Here is a 19,321-nt window from a genome sequence, read left to right as displayed (position 1 = left end):
GTATATACGTATAAATACGCATGTGAAGCCACACCATTAAAAGGCACTGCCTTAAATGAAGGTAATTATAAGTGTTACAGTGTATCTTATATTATAAGAACTACTGAAGTGTAGATTATGAAACTATTTTTTAACCTTCTGAATGAACAGGTTGTGATAGCCAATTCTGGACAGAATCTTCTGGCCTTGAAAATAATTAAAGATGGACAAACACATATTTAAAATGAATTCAATTACTCAACTTAAGATTTAAATAAAATGTTCTTATTATATCAATATTAATATTTTTATTTTTTCTATTTATTAGACCTTTTTGGCCTTTTTCTTTTAAGAACATAAGAAGCAAAATGCACTGGAAATTTGATAACTCACTCTTTCTTATCAATAGGTATTTTTCCAAACATATCTGCCAAGTGATTTTAAAATGCTACAATGAATGACAATGTATGTACTCCAAAGTGCTTTTTTTATTGCATTTATAATCCAAATGACACACAGAAAATATTTCCATCAGTTTTAATGTATCTTCTCAAAAAGATGAGGTTTTTACAAAGTGCTTCCTATAACCTTTGTCCATTAAATATTTCTTTGAATTTTTCTCAGGTCTTAATAAAATAATGTAACACTTTGGGGCAAAGATACAGGACAGGAGACCGAACGCTGATGCCAGAATAGCAAAGACCTGCACAGCTACAGTATACTTTCCTGGAGTGCTAACATAGGCTGGGATGAAGGTTATCCACACTGCAAAAAATATCAGCATGCTGAAAGTTATAAACTTTGCTTCATTAAAACTGTCTGGTAATTTCCTGGCTAAAAAGGCTATAAAAAAACACAGACAAGCTAACACTCCAATATAACCCAGAACACCCCAGAATCCCAGTGCTGACCCAACAGCACATTCCAAGATGATCTTTGCAGTTTGGTGCACAGTGTTATGTGCAGCATGTGGAGGGCTGGTTATCAGCCATATTATACAGATCAGAATTTGGACTGAGGTACAGACAAACACACTGGCTCTTTGCTGTGTGGGACCAAACCACTTCATGACATTGCTGCCAGGGAGAGTGGCTCTGAAAGCAATAAGCACAACCACTGTCTTTGCAAGAATGCAGGAAATGCACAGAGCAAAACTTATGCCAAACGCTGTGTAGCGGACCTTGCAAGACCAGTCTGTTGGCTCGCCTATGAATGTAAGTGCAATAAGGAAACACAGAATAAGGAATAGCAGCAGCAAAAAGCTCAACTCCATGTTATTTGCGCGGACGATGGGGGTGTTTCTAAAGAAGATGAACACCCCAGAAACAGCTGCGGTGACACAGGCTCCAAGTGTCGACACCACTGTCAGTACGATTCCCATTGACTCAGAATAGGACAAGAACTCCACCTCTTTTGGGATGCACTGGTCTCTTGCTTTGTTTGACCACGTCTCCAGTGGGCATTTCATACAATCGAGAGAGTCTGTTGGGGAGGAGAGAATAAAGAAATAAGTACCTCAAAGAGTGCAAAATAATTTTCTATATAGTGCTATAAAAGAATATTGAAAATTTAGAACATGCAAGAATGAGAGGATTTGTTTCCAACTAACAATAAACTAATGCAATCACATGCAGTCCTTCACCTGTCTGACTGCTGATCTCCCCATCAGCACATGGGACACAGTCGAAGCAGCAGACAGGCTGTCCCCTGCGAGTGGCCTTTCTTGAACCTGGAGAACAACTGTCACTGCACACAGACCGAGGGACCTACAGGGGAACAGTGAAACCCACTCACAGACCCTTAAAATTAAATCTGGAAAGTCATTATGGAAAGTCATTATGTAGCCTTTAATATACACTATTTTATGTTTCAGTCAACTAAATAAATAAAGTGATCGGGACAATGTATTTGTCTTTTCTTAACCATTCTTTATTCTCATTTAAAACACGAAGCATTGATCAACATGAAACAATGACTGCTGTCACAGAAAATACTCTTGTGCTTACATTTCGAATTGCTGAGCTTTTCGTTGCAGATATTTGAACAACTGTAATACACACATTTCCTGATAAATTTGGGTAAAATTGGGTAGGATGCATCTCCAAAGCTTTAAAAGTTTCAGAAGTAAAACAGTTAGAATATAAAACCAAACACATGGATTTCCTGATAAAATTGGTTGGGATGCATCTTTAACAGCTTCACCAGCTGAATGCTCTGTATGGTAACAGGAAGAGAACATGCAGGTCAACAAGCAATTCTAATATCCTCAAATAAGAGCTCCTGTTGAATACCGGTGATTGCAACATCCAGGTTTTCTAACACAGTAATCCATGGTATAAAACTAAAATAAATAACAAGGAATAAATAAAATGTAGAATAATTTAAAAATGGATAAAGCAGACCAACCTGCTGGGTTCTGTGCCAACGAATGGCCGATTCATTTATAACTAAGTCGTTTCCTTTGCCCAGAGAAGCGTCATAGTAGCCAACTTTCACCAGCTCAAGCGACCCGTCGGGCCCCTCCTGCCAGTTCATGAGGTCATAGGATGCGACCGGGTCTCCGTTCTCGTCAAAGCTCACCTCTTCTCCAAGGACAGAGAACCGCACTTGCTTCATGTAATGCAAGAGCTGAAAGAAATACATAAGCGAGCAATAAACACAGCAGCTTTCCGACTTCATACAAGTCTCTGCACTTTTCTTTGAAGCCTACTGTACCTGCCACGGAAGTACTTGTCTCACGTCCACACATCTCTGATTTGGGAAAGGACCGCTTCCATTCTCGCACCTGCTCAGCGTGTGCAGGGCGTGCGCTATCAGATACACGGCTTTGTACACATTGTAGGAAACCCTCAGCTGAGACACATCTGAGTACTCAGAGTACACACTCTCCAGGCTCTCCCGTCCCGTGCAGGGCTTCCTCGGAAACGCATCGCCGTGCGTATGGGTGTTCAAGGAATGGTTCAATTTGCATTCAAACGTTTCCTCCCAGAATTCAGAAAAGAATGACGATTCGTCAGCGTCCGATTGGCGCAGTCTTTTCAGAAATGTTCCTAGACCTGGGATCTCAGCCTTGCGGATTCCAAACCCGACAGTCCCGGATAAAAGGTCTTGGAATTCTTTCCACAGAGATTTTCCTGTAGCCCAAGCTTCGCTTGCAATCCACTGTATATCGGTGACATTCTGACGCCTGCACTCACTTAATATCGACTGCAACTCGGATTCACCAGAAAAATTCAGGACCACTTTAGCGGAGGATCTTTTAATGATATTCGTTACCTCGACGACATCTTTTTTACCAAGGACAAGGGGATAAAAGTGGCTATATGCAGCACATACCCCTAGCCTGCTGGATTCTTCCAGGAAGAGCTGAATTGCGAAACGCGCGTAGTCGGTCTCCACTCCGATGACTCCGACCCAGGTCCAGTTGAAATAACTGACAAGCTGAGCTATCGCCTTTATCTGGTAGGCGTCGCTGGGCATGGTTCTCATAAAAGCTGGAAACTCCCGCTTGTTACTTAGACAACTGCAAGACGCGAAGTAGCTCACCTTGAAAAGAAAATAAAGACCATGCACTTCAGAGAGTCGCAAAAATTCAATAAATAGACTGTCTCACCCCCCCTCCTCCGAAGAAACTAGTGTCTGAGTCATCACTGAAATAAATGATTAAAGCATGATCAAAATATAAGTTTACGGTTGGAAAAAACTGTAATATTAGACGACAAGAATAAGCAGACCACTCCACCTAAGCCGGAAAGCTGCGTTAGTACCTTACCAGTGGGATGTGGAAGGACCCCAGAGTTCTCAACACAGCCATCGACACCCCAGAAGCCGCATCTCCAACAATCACTGGCGAGACCGCTCTCCCGACCCCGGCACAGCTGTGGTTACCGGCATCGGCCGGCTGGCCGTTTACAAGGACTAGGGAACTTCTCAAAGAAGCCCGTACGTCGTCACCGCTGTCCATGATTTGATATCCCAGCTTTATATCAGGCAGAAGGTCTTGGCGTTTGTTAATTTCTTCAACGGCGAAAATCATGGTTTGCATCCATCGAAGTGTTCGAGGACTGAAACTGCAACATGTCGAAACAACAGTGCTCAGGTGATGTTGCTGGTGATGAATACACGAATCTCGCCCTTTTCCCCCAACAGTATACTGTATGTGTTGGGTGGCAAGGTTGACGAGCCTTTAATTCAAAACGTATCGTTTTCGTTTGTCATTTAGTTTTCAGACGGGCTATACATGCATGAAAGCATAGCAATGTCAGTTTACTGTTTACATTTAATTTTACTGTATGTTTATTAAGTTACTTACTACAGGTAATGTGTTGCTTGGGGCTTCTTCTGAAACGAAGGAACATAAGAGGATGGTCTGTAGTGCAAAGGAAATAATCCACCCAGAACGACATCCCCCTCCGCAAAGAAACTTGGAGTAGCTCCTTCGCCTTTAAAGTTACAGACTGTGCCACCCGTGCCCATGTTGTGAAGTTGTATAAGGAAAATAGCTGATATTGTTAGAAACTCTGTATAGGCGTATGCCATTTCAGATAGTAACACAACCCTAATCGTGTTTCTTCATATATATATATACGAGCGGCTTTAAAATCTCATTTATGGTGAATTAATTTATACCGACAGCCGCATTAGGCAAACGGAATGCGAATATATCATGGTTCACTGGGAACCGGAGCCACTATAGTTGCCAGAAGGCAATCAAAAATTGTCATTTGGGAATACTTCGACACAGGAGTATGTTTTGTTAATGCCAGAACTCTGTTGATCATATAGTCAATTATATAATTCGCATAATACTAATAATAGTATTCAAAGTATAATGAAAACTTCTAAATCCCCACGGTGAACATAATTTGTTCAACAGTATTTTATGTTCGGAGTCAAAGAATGCGTGTTAAAATAAGATGAACTTGCATGATTGCATAATCAGATATCAGATAATGTGTTGGAATGAAAGTTATTGTATAAATTACCATTGTGTGGGGGAAGGTGAATGAAAAATGAAAAAATGAAAATGAAAAAACAGCCACTCTAACATTGACATCCTTTTACGATTGCAAAAAAATATTGTTTTGACACATGTGGAGTTATTATTCGAGCTCAGAAACAGTATATGATTAATTGAAGGGAGAGGCTTCGTCAGAGCTGCGTCTGCTCAACAGCCCATCGGATGCATTTATCCCCATCTTGTGCTCGTCTTTCGTAACTACAGCTAGATAGAAGTGTAGTGATCTAGAAGCGCAGTTAGAGCCTGATTGTTTCTGCTTCAACAAATGGAATCAAAGTTATAAAATAAAATACCTTGGTTTTAGAGGCTACATTTCGTATTCAGAAACGTTTAAAAACAACTCGCAGTTTATAGTTTTGTTTCTAGACGTATGTATTCTCTTACGTGCACAACTTGGGACAGACTCAATACGCCGCTCTGCCTATTAAGGTGGGACCAGGAGCCCAAGGTGTAAACCAGTGGAGAACGATTGGGTGTAAAAGCTTAGTTTAATGTAGCGTACTCGTCTCTATCTCGCCACTTCAGCATGGTATACTGTATATCCCTTTGGGATCTGGCACAGACTGCCACATTTTAATTACGGTGTGTGCGTGTATTAAAAGCCTCTTAGCTCTTCATGAACGTTGGCTCCTGGCTGTAGTCCCACTAAAGCGCCATCTGGCGTTTACTAGTTGCGAGAGAAAGCGGAATGATTATACACTATTACTCACTTCTTATAGGACTGAAATGGCGAGATTGAATATTATGTGGTGTCACTAATATTTTACTTTTACTCTGTTACTGTGCTTTAGTCCAGCAGATGTCAGTGTAACCACGCACACAACCATCGTGACTCGGCAAAAATATGCATTAACTTTTATGTGAAAAGGTCTCAGGTGACCCGGGTGGACACAATTCTCTCTTCCACTCCACTAAGTAAATGCCAGAACAGAAATTCTATTTAAAAAAATCAGCAAGAGTCTATGCCTGTTACCATTGCAAAAAAGCTCAAGAATGTGAGTTTTTTGCCATTCCATGCTATTCCTGTCTAAAGTTATCAAGCTTAATATGGTAATTGATCGAATAATGTATTTTGTAGGTATGTAATTTTCTAGATAACATTGTCAAGAACGTATTAACTGTTCAAAGTGAAGGTTGGCTAAAAGAGAAGACAAAAACTTGCATTCTGGCAACATGCACATTCTAGTGTGGATACATTTAATCTGGGTCTACTGTATAGTATACAACTCAAATTAGTAAAATTGCCTAAAATAACACAACAGTACAAAGCAATGGGACATTTTTGTCCAGTCCATTTTTACAAGGATATTCGCAAAGGTTCTAAGTTTCGCAGACAAAATACTCTTGTATTCTTCCACAAAATCCTGCCATCTGTGAATAGCTGAAAAGTTCTGGTTCTGTAACAATAAATTAAGTCATTTTTATTAAAAATTACCTTCAGTAACAAACGAAAGTTTTATCCAGATTTTAAGCATCTCTCTTAATGTTATTTTCCATATACAGTAGTAGAACAATAGTAAGTAACCTGAAAGAAACTGAAGGCCCTCTTTCATCACTGAAATGTTTTGTGTACTGTACCTGTACACAAGCTGTGTGTGACAGTACCTGCTGGGATTGTGGTGCAGCACCGGTCACACATTCTCATTCCAACATGAATTCCAGTGAGATACTTACGACACGGTATGATCCAGGTGGGAAAACACCCCCAATAAAACAGCAGGCTCTACTTGTCTCACAGGTCAGTGCGCCAGCAGGTTTAGAAGATGATCCTGCTGTTTATCTGGAATTTGTTTAATTCCCTTTCTGCTTCTGCTCCTCACGCAGACGGGGAAGCCTCATGCACGCTTCAGGGCAACTTTGAGCTGCCTGGATTCCTAGCCGATGGAGACATCGTTATTGGAGGGCTTTTCCCAATGCATTACCGGGTAGTGGTCCCTGACTTGACCTACACACACAAACCGGCCGCATCAGGGTGTCAAGGGTGAGTTAATGTATTGCTGCGCAGGGGGAACATTGCTGCCAGATGACAGCATGGATTAGCTTTCATTTCAAATGTATTCTCAGCCTTTTCTCTCCCATTACCTTTTTTAGATCGATTCTAGTGTCTACTAACCACGCTGTGCTCTTTTCTCAGGTAAACTGCCTTTTCTGTGGAATTCAAAGCAAGAAAACATTAACGGCTTCACAGACAATTTAACTTCGAGTCAGATTTCCACAAACACTACCTGTAAACTGAGATGATGAAAGCAGACATGCTCATTATACCTTGAAATGGGAAATCATGCTCACTAAACGCTGCAGACCTGAGCACCCAGCAGTCTGGTCTCACCTTACTGCTGCATCTGTGCAAAGGAAAACCCACTAATTAGCTGAGCGATTTCTTATGTTTTCACAGCGTTGTGAATAGATCCTTGGCAGGCATCATTATTTAAACCATATTACTCAAGCACTGAGCTTTTCAGTAGCTTTGAAATCAAATGAAGTGACGTGTGCATAAAGAAAATTCATTAATATGTTCTCTCACTTCGGCACCCTGCTAATTGCTAAATTGACTGCTGGAGTTTGTAGCTATGGCACACCACACTTAAAAGGAATACACTGTATTTCTTTTTCTCATTTTGCAAAGTTAAAGAACCATTGAAAGTAAGATTCTTCTGACTTAATTTCTTTTATAGTAATTGCAGAAGAATAAGGGTTTAGTTTTGCAAAGCTTAATAATGTACATTTTGAAATTGCTATAATCCTAAAGCATAAGATTATCAGTGGCTATATTCACCTGCTCACAACTTTTTGCATACTGTCAGTAATGTGTAACTTTTTTTTCACCCAGTCCAAAATATGGGGAGTTATTGTAATTTTTCTTTTCTGTACTTCAGCTAAAAACCGTGATTTCTCCACAGCTTTGACCCTAGAGCTTTTCGCTGGGCCCAGACCATGCGGCTGGCCATTGAAGAGATCAACAAGAATCCATACCTGCTTCCCAATCTAACCTTGGGCTACAAGATTTATGACTCCTGTGCAACTCATGTGGCATCCCAGCGAGCCAGTCTCACAGTTCTTAATGGCCCCAGTGAAGTGTCCAGCAGGATGTGCTCTGGAGCCTGGCCTGTAAAGGTCATCATCGGAGACTCGGGGTCATCACAGTCCATTATCCTCTCTAGAACGCTACAGCCTTTTAGAATTCCAATGGTATGTACTCTAGTTTCTAGAACCAAGAATTACATGTACTGTACATGTACAGATGTTACAAAGAAGACTGAAATAGGTGCATTGGACACTGCATTTATTTAGGCTGTTCTGTGATCATTGTTAGTAATTCTGCTTAATTATTGTCTACCGATTTAAAATGTGTTATTTAAACCCTAGTCTCTACCTGATAATAGTATTAATGATTATATTTTGTGGCATGCTGTAATTGGGAAACATTAACATAAGGCAACAAGACCTTATTTCCTTCTTATTTCTGTTGTTTTGACCTTTTCTCCTCAGATAAGTTACATTTCCACATGCTCCTGCCTCAGCAACAGGCAAAGATTTCCAACATTTTTTAGAACGGTTCCCAGTGACTCCCACCAAGTGAAAGCCATTGCTCAGCTGGTGAAGCATTTCGGATGGACCTGGGTGGGAGCCATTTCAGAAGATGGTGATTATGGAAGATATGCGTTCCAGGCGTTAATTGAGGAGTTTGAAAGGATCAGTGTCTGTCTGGCCTACTATGAAACTATTCCTAAAGTTTACAACAGACAAAAGATTCTGGAGATCTTAGAAACGATGAAACGATCCACAGCCAAGGTGATCATTTCATTTGCTGGAGAGGGTGACTTGTACCCCCTGCTGAAGGAGTATGCTGCTCAGAACATCACTGGCATTCAGTGGATAGCCAGCGAAGCCTGGGTCACGGCCTCGCTGTTTGCAGCCAGCGAGTTCTACCCTTCTCTCGGTGGTACTATCGGGTTTGCCATTCGCCAGGGACAGATCCCTGCTCTGAGAGACTATCTCCTGAAAGTTCACCCTTCCCTGTATCCCAACAACACGCTGGTGCAGGAGCTCTGGGGCGACGTGTTCGGCTGCTTTTTCCTGCCCTCGAACGCCACTGGCCAGGATGGCAGAGTCCAGCCCCCCTGCAGCGGCCAGGGGTCTCTGGTGGAGAAGAGTTCCGTCTACCTGGACGTGTCCAGCCTCCGGGTGTCCTACAACGTTTATAAAGCTGCGTACGCTATTGCCCACTCGCTGGACAGCCTGACCAGCTGTGAGCCTGGGAAAGGACCATTTGTCAATTTTACGTGCGCAGACCCTTCAAACTTTGAGCCATGGCAGGTAACACACTGCATGATTGTATTGTCTCATTCTGTTTTCATGCTTAAGACCTCATTCTACTTCATTTTTACATAATGCCAAATAACTGTTATTTTTTGTTCTTGAAAGCTTCAACATTACATCCAGAAGTTATCTGTTACAAACGCCTTGGGAGAAAAAATAAGCTTTGATGAAAATGGAGACCCTATTGCGTCCTATGATATTATAAACTGGCAGAGGGGTGCAGATGGGAAACTGTGGTTTGTCACGGTGGGAATTTATGATGCATCTCGAGGACTTGGGAAGGAGATTGTGATAAATGAAGAAGCTGTGATATGGAATAACAATCAAAAGGCAAGCTGCAAAGAGACAATATTAACTTCTTTGTAAGGAAAACATTTATTTCTTATTTATTTCTTTAATGCAATTTACTGAGATTCCTAAGTTGTCTGTTCAATGGGACAGATTTCTTAAATATTTTCCACAAGCCAAATCAATTTCTTCTTTTCCCCAATAGCGAAAGTAAAATAAAGTTTGTAAGGTGCTATACACATCTTTCAAGGAAAAGTTGAAATGTCAGATTTTGGAACATTAGATATTTGTTTTTTTATGAATGTGTTGCATGCAGCAGTGCACAGTGTTTCAGAAATGCGTCTTCATTCCAAAGTGCTGCGTGCGGAGGCTGTTCCAGGCCTGCAGACAGAGGCTGACGGACTGCTCTTTGTTCTCCACGTAAGGTGCTGCGGTCTGTGTGCACTGAAAGCTGCCCCCTTGGTACACGGAAAGGGATTCGTCAAGGGCAGCCTCCTTGTTGCTTTGACTGTCTACCATGTGCTGATGGCAAAATTAGTAATCAGACAGGCAAGTATTTCCTTCTTCATTTACTCTCATGCATGCTCTGCATTAGCCACATATCCAAATATATGTATGCTGTGTACCATTATTTATAAATACATACAATATATAGTATATATTTGTATAGGTGTGTCTTTGTTTGTTAAAGTGTTCCTGAAAATTAGATTATTAATAGATTATATGGAGTTAGATAAAGTGGAACAAAAATCAAAGTGAAGCAAATGCCTCATCCTGATGTTCTAAAAACAAGCATTTGGAATATTAAGGGACACAAAACACCACTATTTTTAAACTTAGAGGGCTTTTAAAGTTCAATATTTACAATAAAATATCCAGTAGAAAAATGACTATTTTCCACACCAAAGAGAACTATGTAAAAGGTGTTGTGTTCAATTTAAAAACTATGGCTGCTGCTTTCTGTAACTTCCCCATGTTTTTTGACTACAGATTCAGTAGAGTGTACTGAATGTCCTGAGGATCACTGGTCAAATGCTGCAAGAACAGGCTGCATACCCAAAGAGGTGGAATACCTGAGCTATGATGAAATGGGGATCACACTGGCAGTGATTGCTCTGCTGGGAGCTTGCCTTACGATTGGTGTCCTTGTGGTCTTCCTTCACTCCAGAAACACTCCGATAGTCCGGGTTAACAACTCGGAGCTCAGCTTCTTTATCCTGCTGTCACTCACACTCTGTTTCCTGTGTTCTGTTGCTTTTATAGGACAGCCGACATACTGGTCTTGTATGTTTCGGCACACTGCCTTTAGTGTAACCTTCTCTTTGTGCATATCCTGCATTCTTGGGAAAACGCTGGTCGTTCTAGCAGCTTTCAAAGCGACGAGGCCTGGCAGTAATGTCATGAAATGGTTTGGACCCAGGCAGCAACGGATGATCATTTTCGCATGTACTGCAGTACAAATAGTCACCTGTACTATATGGCTGATAGCTGCTCCGCCATTCCCCCTTAAAAACACTGTCTATCAGAGGTCAAGGATCATACTGGAGTGTAGCACTGGCTCTGATTTGGCTTTCTGGTGTGTACTGGGCTACATTGGGGTTTTGGCTTGTTTGTGTTTTGTTCTTGCCTTTTTAGCTAGGAAACTGCCAGACAATTTTAATGAGGCGAAGTACATTACATTCAGCATGCTCATCTTTTGTGTCGTGTGGCTGGTTTTTATACCTGCGTATGTCAGTTCACCGGGAAAGTACACTGTGGCTGTTGAAATATTTGCAATTCTGGCCTCTAGCTTTGGGCTGCTTGTGTGCATATTTGCTCCAAAATGTTATATTATTTTATTGAAACCTGAAAAAAATACCAAACATCATCTGATGGGAAGAGTAAATGCCAAAACAAACAGTGAAATGTAATCATTCCCATATGAAAGTCTCACAGAAGATTAGGATCGTCTATTCTGTTACACTAATGTGTTTTTTAGTGCATTGAGTATGAATTTGAGTTTTGTTATGCTCTCTTGGTTTTTAATGACAATTCTCGTATACAGGTGCATGATACAAAGTGTATGTTGGTTAATGCCAACTGAAAACCGAATTAAAAATTGTATAAATTATATTTTTGTACATTTTTTTCACTATTACTTTTAAATATTTATTAAACGTACTTCAATTATTGAAGTATTAACAATGAAAACTGTTGGTTCCGCAGTTTCAAAACCTAAATTCAATACATTATTATTAGAAAAGAGCAAAACTCAGTTCTTTTCAAAATAAATCTTGAAGATATCCCATTATTTGCAAGTTCTACTCTCACTCAGGTATGGTTACTATCATGGTAGCGTTTATGTAAATTTCCTGTAACGATCAGTTCTTTCCGGACCCTACACAGACGATACAACCCAGAATTGTGTGGAAACATTAGGAAAAAGATTATGCAGGAATACGGGGATGAAAACAGGGGGGCATGTCCGAAGTGCGCTGGTGCAAGGGGAGGTGTGGCCGAGGCAAACAATCCAAAAACACAAGAATAAATCCATAGCCAGGTGATCCATCCAACAAGGAATTAAAACCATGAACCGGGTCGGAACCGGCGGACAGGGAACGGGAACAAAGATAAAAACTTAACGGGACCAGGCGCTTCCAGATACCGGACTCGCACGATACGGAAATCAGATGCAGAGCCCCGATGAACGTCAGCGCCAGGCTTTTGAGGTGGACTGGGAACAGGGGTCAGGTGCACATAATCAAGTCTGAGTGAAAGGGCCGGAGCGCCCTTAAGGAGGAGGGACTATAATCGTGACATTTCATGCAAAATTTAACTTTCAAACTGTACATTTTTATTCTTCATCAAATAAAAATTACACTTCTGATTTATTTTAAATATTAAGAAACAGACTAGTTTTCATGACATTAATGTTTATACAAATACACATCATGGAGAATGTAAACTGTACCAAAACACTCAGCAGCTAAGGTCTTAGTGAAAAATATATGATTTATTACCCTTTGATCTAAAAGCAAGAAAAAAACATAATATCCTCATTTCAGAAAGCTATTTTTTAATAGTCCTGAAATCTTTGATGATTAAATTGGCCTTGTCTGAATGTGATGTGTCTTAACAGAAAAATTAAAGTGTGAGTATGCTTTAATGCTCTCTTGTAATTACAGTACGTGCAGAAGCAGTGTGCAAGCCACATGAAGTTGACTCCAAAGTCAGAGTAGAATTCTCTAACAACAAGACAAGTTATTAATTAAATTCTTCCAAGTGACCACTTTTGTCTTGTTAATTTGGCACAGAGAGTTCCTTAACAGACGCAGTACAGTATGAATCCCTATTTGTTTGGCTGGAAAACACCAGTCAAGCACAGCATACCTCAGGGGAGCAGAGCTTCAGGCTGTGAAGGCACTAATTCTTTGTGTTAACAATAGGTACATGCAATTTTTTATACTATAGGACTGTGACAAGTTTCTGTTTAACATGCCGTTTAAAGGCAGATTAAGACAATTGTAATAGTAAATGTTGTGTAGTTTAATACTCACCTAAATATTAAAATTTGATTTATGTTTCAATAACTCTTTATTAAATGCAATCACTGACAGAGAAGGCAAACACAAGTGAATGAATGTACACTAGCATTAACGCTGTGTGGCTTTCCCCCTTCAGATATCAGTCACTCATTTCTTAACACCACAGCAGCACTAGTTCAAGGAGGCGACTGCTGTGTTTTTGAGTGTAATTCTCCATCTTGTGGCTCCTCAGGGTGATACACCTAAAATGTAAACTGTGTAATTTGTGAGATGTTGTGAAGCAAAATTAGAAACGTCAAATGTCCACTGGCAACTAATACAATGAAACTGAGTTGTATACAAGAGGGATTTATTTTTCTTGAAAAATATACATTGTGAGAATTTAAATATATTTTAAACTTCCACAACTGTCTTAATTTAACCATTAGTGTCATAACTGAGTTTACAATCTGAGAACTGTTTTGTTTAATTAATAAATTAGAAATATATATACGTATAAATACGCATGTGAAGCCACACCATTAAAAGGCACTTCCTTAAATGAAGGTAATTATAAGTGTTACAGTGTATCTTATATTATAAGAACTACTGAAGTGTAGATTATGAAACTATTTTTTAACCTTCTGAATGAACAGGTTGTGATAGCCAATTGTGGACAGAATCTTCTGGCCTTGTAAATAATTAAACATGGACAAAAACATATTTAAAATGAATTCAATTACTCAACTTGAGATTTAAATTAAATTTTCTTATTATATCAATATTAATATTTTTATTTTTTCTATTTATTAGACCTTTTTGGCCTTTTTCTTTTTAGAACATCAGAAGCAAAATGCACTGGAAATTTGATAACTCACTCTTTCTTATCAATAGGTATTTTTCCAAACATATCTGCCAAGTGATTTTAAAATGCTACAATGAATGACAGTGAATGTACTCCAAAGTGCTTTTTTTATTGCATTTATAATCCAAATGACACACAGAAAATATTTCCATCAGTTTTAATGTATCTTCTCAAAAAGATGAGGTTTTTACAAAGTGCTTCCTACAACCTTTGTCCATTAAATATTTTTTTGAATTTTTCTCAGGTCTTAATAAAATAATGTAACACTTTGGGGCAAAGATACAGGACAAGAGACCAAACGCTGATGCCAGAATAGCAAAGACCTGCACAGCTACAGTATACTTTCCTGGAGTGCTAACATAGGCTGGGATGAAGGTTATCCACACTGCAAAAAATATCAGCATGCTGAAAGTAATAAACTTTGCTTCATTAAAGTTGTCTGGTAATTTCCTGGCTAAAAAGGCTATAACAAAACATAGACAAGCTAACACTCCAATATAACCCAGAACACCCCAGAATCCCAGCGCTGACCCAACAGCACATTCCAAGATGATCTTTGCACTTTGATACACAGTGTTATGTGCAGCATGTGGAGGGCTCGTTATCAGCCATATTATACAGATCAGAATTTGGACTGAGGTACAGACAAACACACTGGCTCTTTGCTGTGTGGGACCAAACCACTTCATGACATTGCTGCCAGGGAGAGTGGCTCTGAAAGCAATAAGCACAACCACTGTCTTTGCAAGAATGCAGGAAATGCACAGAGCAAAACTTATGCCAAATGCTGTGTAGCGGACCTTGCAAGACCAGTCTGTTGGCTCGCCTATGAATGTAAGTGCAATAAGGAAACACAGAATGAGGAATAGCAGCAGCAAAAAGCTCAACTCCATGTTATTTGCGCGCACGATGGGGGTGTTTCTAAAGAAGATGAACACCCCACAAACAGCTGCGGTGACACAGGCTCCAAGTGTCGACACCACTGTCAGTACCATTCCCATTGACTCAGAATAGGACAAGAACTCCACCTCTTTTGGGATGCACTGGTCTCTTGCTTTGTTTGACCACATCTCCAGTGGGCATTTCATACAATCGAGAGAGTCTGTTGGGGAGGAGAGAATAAAGAAATAAGTACCTCAGAGAGTGCATAATCATTTTCTATATAGTGCTATAAAAGAATATTGAAAATTTAGAATGTGCAAGAAAGAGACGATTTGTTTTCAACTAACAATAAACTAATGCAATCACATGCAGTCCTTCACCTGTCTGACTGCTGATCTCCCCATCAGCACATGGGACACAGTCGAAGCAGCAGACAGGCTGTCCCCTGCGAGTGGCCTTTCTTGAACCTGGAGAACAACTGTCACTGCACACAGACCGAGGGACCTACAGGGGAGCATTGAAACCCACTCACAGACCCTTAAAATTAAATCTGGAAAGTCATTATGCAGCCTTTAATATACACTATTTTATATAAAGTGATCGGGACAATGGATTTGTCTTTTCTTAACCATTCAATATTCTCATTTAAAACGAAGCATTGATCAACATGAAACAATGACTGCTGTCACAGAAAATATTCTTGTGCTTACATTTCGAATTGCTGAGCTTTTCGTTGCAGATATTTGAACAACTGTAATACACAAATTTCCTGATAAATTTGGGTAAAATTGGGTAGGATGCATCTCCACAGCTTTAAAAGTTTCAGAAGTAAAACAGTTAGAATATAAAACCAAACACATGGATTTCCTGATAAAACTGGTGGGGATGCATCTTTAACAGCTTCACCAGCTGAATGCTCTATATGGTAACAGGAAGAGAACATTCAGGTCAACAAGCAATTCTAATATCCTCAAATAAGAGCTCCTGTTGAATACCGGTGATTGCAACATCCAGGTTTTCTAACACAGAAATCCATGGTATAAAACTAAAATAAATAACGAGGAATAAATAAAATGTAGAATAATTTAAAAATGGATAAAGCAGACCAACCTGCTGGGTTCTGTGCCAACGAATGGCCGATTCATTTATAACTAAGTCGTTTCCTTTGCCCAGAGAAGCGTCATAGTAGCCAACTTTCACCAGCTCAAGCGACCCGTCGGGCCCCTCCTGCCAGTTCATGAGGTCATAGGATGCGACCGGGTCCCCGTTCTCGTCAAAGCTCACCTCTTCTCCAAGGACAGAGAACCGCACTTGCTTCATGTGATGCAAGAGCTGAAAGAAATACAGAAGCGAGCAATAAACACAGCAGCTTTCCGACTTCATACAAGTCTTTGCACTTTTCTTTGAAGCCTACTGTACCTGCCACGGAAGTACTTGTCTCACGTCCACACATCTCTGATTTGGGAAAGGACCGCTTCCATTCTCGCACCTGCTCAGCGTGTGCAGGGCGTGCGCTATCAGATACACGGCTTTGTACACATTGTAGGAAACCCTCAGCTGAGACACATCTGAGTACTCAGAGTACACACTCTCCAGGCTCTCCCGTCCCGTGCAGGGCTTCCTCGGAAACGCATCGCCGTGCGTATGGGTGTTCAAGGAATGGTTCAATTTACATTCAAACGTTTCCTCCCAGAATTCAGCAAAGAATGACGATTCGTCAGCGTCCGATTGGCGCAGTCTTTTCAGAAATGTTCCTAGACCTGGGATCTCAGCCTTGCGGATTCCAAACCCGACAGTCCCAGGTAAAAGGTCTTGGAATTCTTTCCACAGAGATTTTCCTGTAGCCCAAGCTTCGCTTGCAATCCACTGTATATTGGTGACATTCTGACGCCTGCACTCACTTAATATCAAATGCAACTCAGATTCACCAGAAAAATTCAGGACCACTTTAGCGGAGGATCTTTTAATGATATTCGTTACCTCGACGACATCTTTTTTACCAAGGACAAGGGGATAAAAGTGGCTATATGCAGCACATACCCCTAGCCTGCTGGATTCTTCCAGGAAGAGCTGAATTGCGAAACGCGCGTAGTCGGTCTCCACTCCGATGACTCCGACCCAGGTCCAGTTGAAATAACTGACAAGCTGAGCTATCGCCTTTATCTGGTAGGCGTCGCTGGGCATGGTTCTCATAAAAGCTGGAAACTCCCGCTTGTTACTTAGACAACTGCAAGACGCGAAGTAGCTCACCTTGAAAAGAAAATAAAGACCATGCACTTCAGAGAGTCGCAAAAATTCGACCCACCCCCGAAGAAACTAGTGTCTGAGTCATCCCTGAAATAAATGATTAAAGAAGGATCAAAATATAAGTTTACGGTTGGAAAAACTGTAATATGAGAAGACAAGAATAAGTAGACTACTCCACCTAAGCCGGAAAGCTGCGTTAGTACCTTACCAGTGGGATGTGGAAGGACCCCAGAGTTCTCAACACAGCCATCGACACCCCAGAAGCCGCATCTCCAACGATCACTGGCGAGACCGCTCTCCCGACCCCGGCACAGCTGTGGTTACCGGCATCGGCCGGCTGGCCGTTCACAAGGACTAGGGAACTTCTCAAAGAAGGCTGTATGTCGTTACAGCTGTCCATGATGTGATACCCCAACTTTATATCAGGCAGAAGGTCTTGGCGTTTGTTAATTTCTTCAACGGCGAAAATCATGGTTTGCATCCATCGAAGTGCTCGAGGACTGAAACTGCAACATGTCGAAACAACAGTGCTCAGGTGATGTTGCTGGTGATGAATACACGAATCTCGCCCTTTTCCCCCAACAGTATACTGTATGTGTTGGGTGGCAAGGTTGACGAGCCTTTACTTCAAAACGTACCGTTTTCGTTTGTCATTTAGTTTTCAGACGGGCTATACAAGCATGAAAGCATAGCAATGTCAGTTTACTGTTTACATTTAATTTTACTGTATGTTTATTAAGTTACTTACTACAGGTAATGTGTTGCTTGGGGCTTCTTCTGAAACGAAGGAACATAAGAGGATGGTATGTAGTGCAAAGGAAATAATCCACCCAGAACGACATCCCCCTCCGCAAAGAAACTTGGAGTAGCTCCTTCGCCTTTAAAGTTACAGACTGTGCCACCCGTGCCCATGTTGTGAAGTTGTATAAGGAAAATAGCTGATATTGTTAGAAACTCTGTATAGGCGTATGCCATTTCAGATAGTAACACAACCCTAATCGTGTTTCTTCATATATATATATACGAGCGGCTTTAAAATCTCATTTATGGTGAATTAATTTATACCGACAGCCGCATTAGGCAAACGGAATGCGAATATATCATGGTTCACTGGGAACCGGAGCCACCGCAGATGCCAGAAGGCAATCAAAAATTGTCATTTGGGAATACTTCGACACAGGAGTATGTTTTGTCAATGTCAGAACTCTGTTGATTATTTAGTCAATTACATAATTCGCAGAATACTAATAATAGTATTCAAAGTATAATGAAAACTTCTAAATCCCCACGGTGAACATAATTTAAACAGTAGGACCAACAGTATTTTATGTTCGGAGTCAAAGAATGTGTGTTAAAATAAGATGAACTTGTATGATTACATAATCAGATAATCAGATAATATTTTGTCTGAAGTGTTGTCATGAAAGTTATTGTATAAATTACCATTGTGTGGGGGAAGGTGAAATGAAAAATGACTAAATGAAAATGAAAAAACAGCCACTCTAACATTGACATCCTTTTACGATTGCAAAAAAAAAATGTTTTGACACATTTGGAGTTATTATTCCAGCTCAGAAACAGTATATGATTAATTGAAGGGTGAGGCTTCGTCAGAGCTGCGTCTGCTGAACAGCCCATCGGATGCATTTATCCCCATCTTGTGCTCGTCTTTCGTAACTACAGCTAGATAGAAGTGTAGTGATCTAGAAGCGCAGTTAGAGCCTGATTGTTTCTGCTTCAACAAATGGAATCAAAGTTATAAAATAAAATACCTTGGTTTTAGAGGCTACATTTCGTATTCAGAAACGTTTAAAAACAACTCGCAGTTTATAGTTTTGTTTCTAGACGTATGTATTCTCTTACGGGCACAACTTGGGACAGACTCAAATCGCCGCTCTGCCTATTAAGGTGGGACCAGGAGCCCAAGGTGTAAACCAGTGGAGAACGATTGGGTGTAAAAGCTTAGTTTAATGTAGCGTACTCGTCTCTATCTCGCCACTTCAGCATGGTATACTGTATATCCCTCTGCGATCTGGCACAGACTGCCACATTTTAATTACGGTGTGTGCGTGTATTAAAAGCCTCTTAGCTCTTCATGAACGTTGGCTCCTGGCTGTAGTCCCACTAAAGCGCCATCTGGCGTTTACTAGTTGCAAGAGAAAGCAGAATGATTATACACTATTACTCACTTCTCATAGGACTGAAATGGCGAGATTG

The 19,321-nt window shown here is 40.6% G+C and overlaps 3 protein-coding genes across 3 annotated transcripts; 1 reads left to right on the top strand and 2 right to left on the bottom strand.

Annotated features, from left to right (window-relative positions):
• Nucleotides 1-529: 529 nt before the first annotated feature.
• Nucleotides 530-4,518, bottom strand: LOC148837019 (extracellular calcium-sensing receptor-like). The gene is made up of 6 exons (XM_088913551.1): nt 4,292-4,518; nt 3,752-4,049; nt 2,695-3,525; nt 2,386-2,607; nt 1,622-1,745; nt 530-1,461 (listed from the first exon to the last, which is right to left on the bottom strand). The coding sequence occupies exons 1-6, from the start codon at nt 4,516-4,518 to the stop codon at nt 530-532; spliced, it is 2,634 nt and encodes an 877-aa protein (XP_088769677.1).
• Nucleotides 4,519-6,650: 2,132 nt separating this feature from the next.
• LOC148837018 (extracellular calcium-sensing receptor-like) lies at nt 6,651-11,517 on the top strand. The gene is made up of 7 exons (XM_088914244.1): nt 6,651-6,690; nt 6,824-6,980; nt 7,900-8,188; nt 8,489-9,316; nt 9,425-9,649; nt 10,033-10,156; nt 10,598-11,517. Exons 1-7 carry the CDS (start codon nt 6,651-6,653, stop codon nt 11,515-11,517), a joined length of 2,583 nt encoding a protein of 860 aa, XP_088770370.1.
• A 2,628-nt stretch (nt 11,518-14,145) lies between these two features.
• Nucleotides 14,146-18,079, bottom strand: LOC148837017 (extracellular calcium-sensing receptor-like). The gene is made up of 6 exons (XM_088913552.1): nt 17,853-18,079; nt 17,313-17,610; nt 16,277-17,107; nt 15,968-16,189; nt 15,238-15,361; nt 14,146-15,077 (listed from the first exon to the last, which is right to left on the bottom strand). The coding sequence occupies exons 1-6, from the start codon at nt 18,077-18,079 to the stop codon at nt 14,146-14,148; spliced, it is 2,634 nt and encodes an 877-aa protein (XP_088769678.1).
• Between the last annotated feature and the right edge of the window lie 1,242 nt (nt 18,080-19,321).

The sequence above is a fragment of the Atractosteus spatula genome, chromosome 4 (genome assembly GCF_055471065.1).
Source record: "Atractosteus spatula isolate fAtrSpa1 chromosome 4, fAtrSpa1.hap1, whole genome shotgun sequence".
NCBI lineage: Eukaryota > Metazoa > Chordata > Actinopteri > Semionotiformes > Lepisosteidae > Atractosteus > Atractosteus spatula.
The sequence above is the reverse complement of the archived record's forward strand: the minus strand, read 5'-3'. Positions and strand labels throughout refer to the sequence as shown.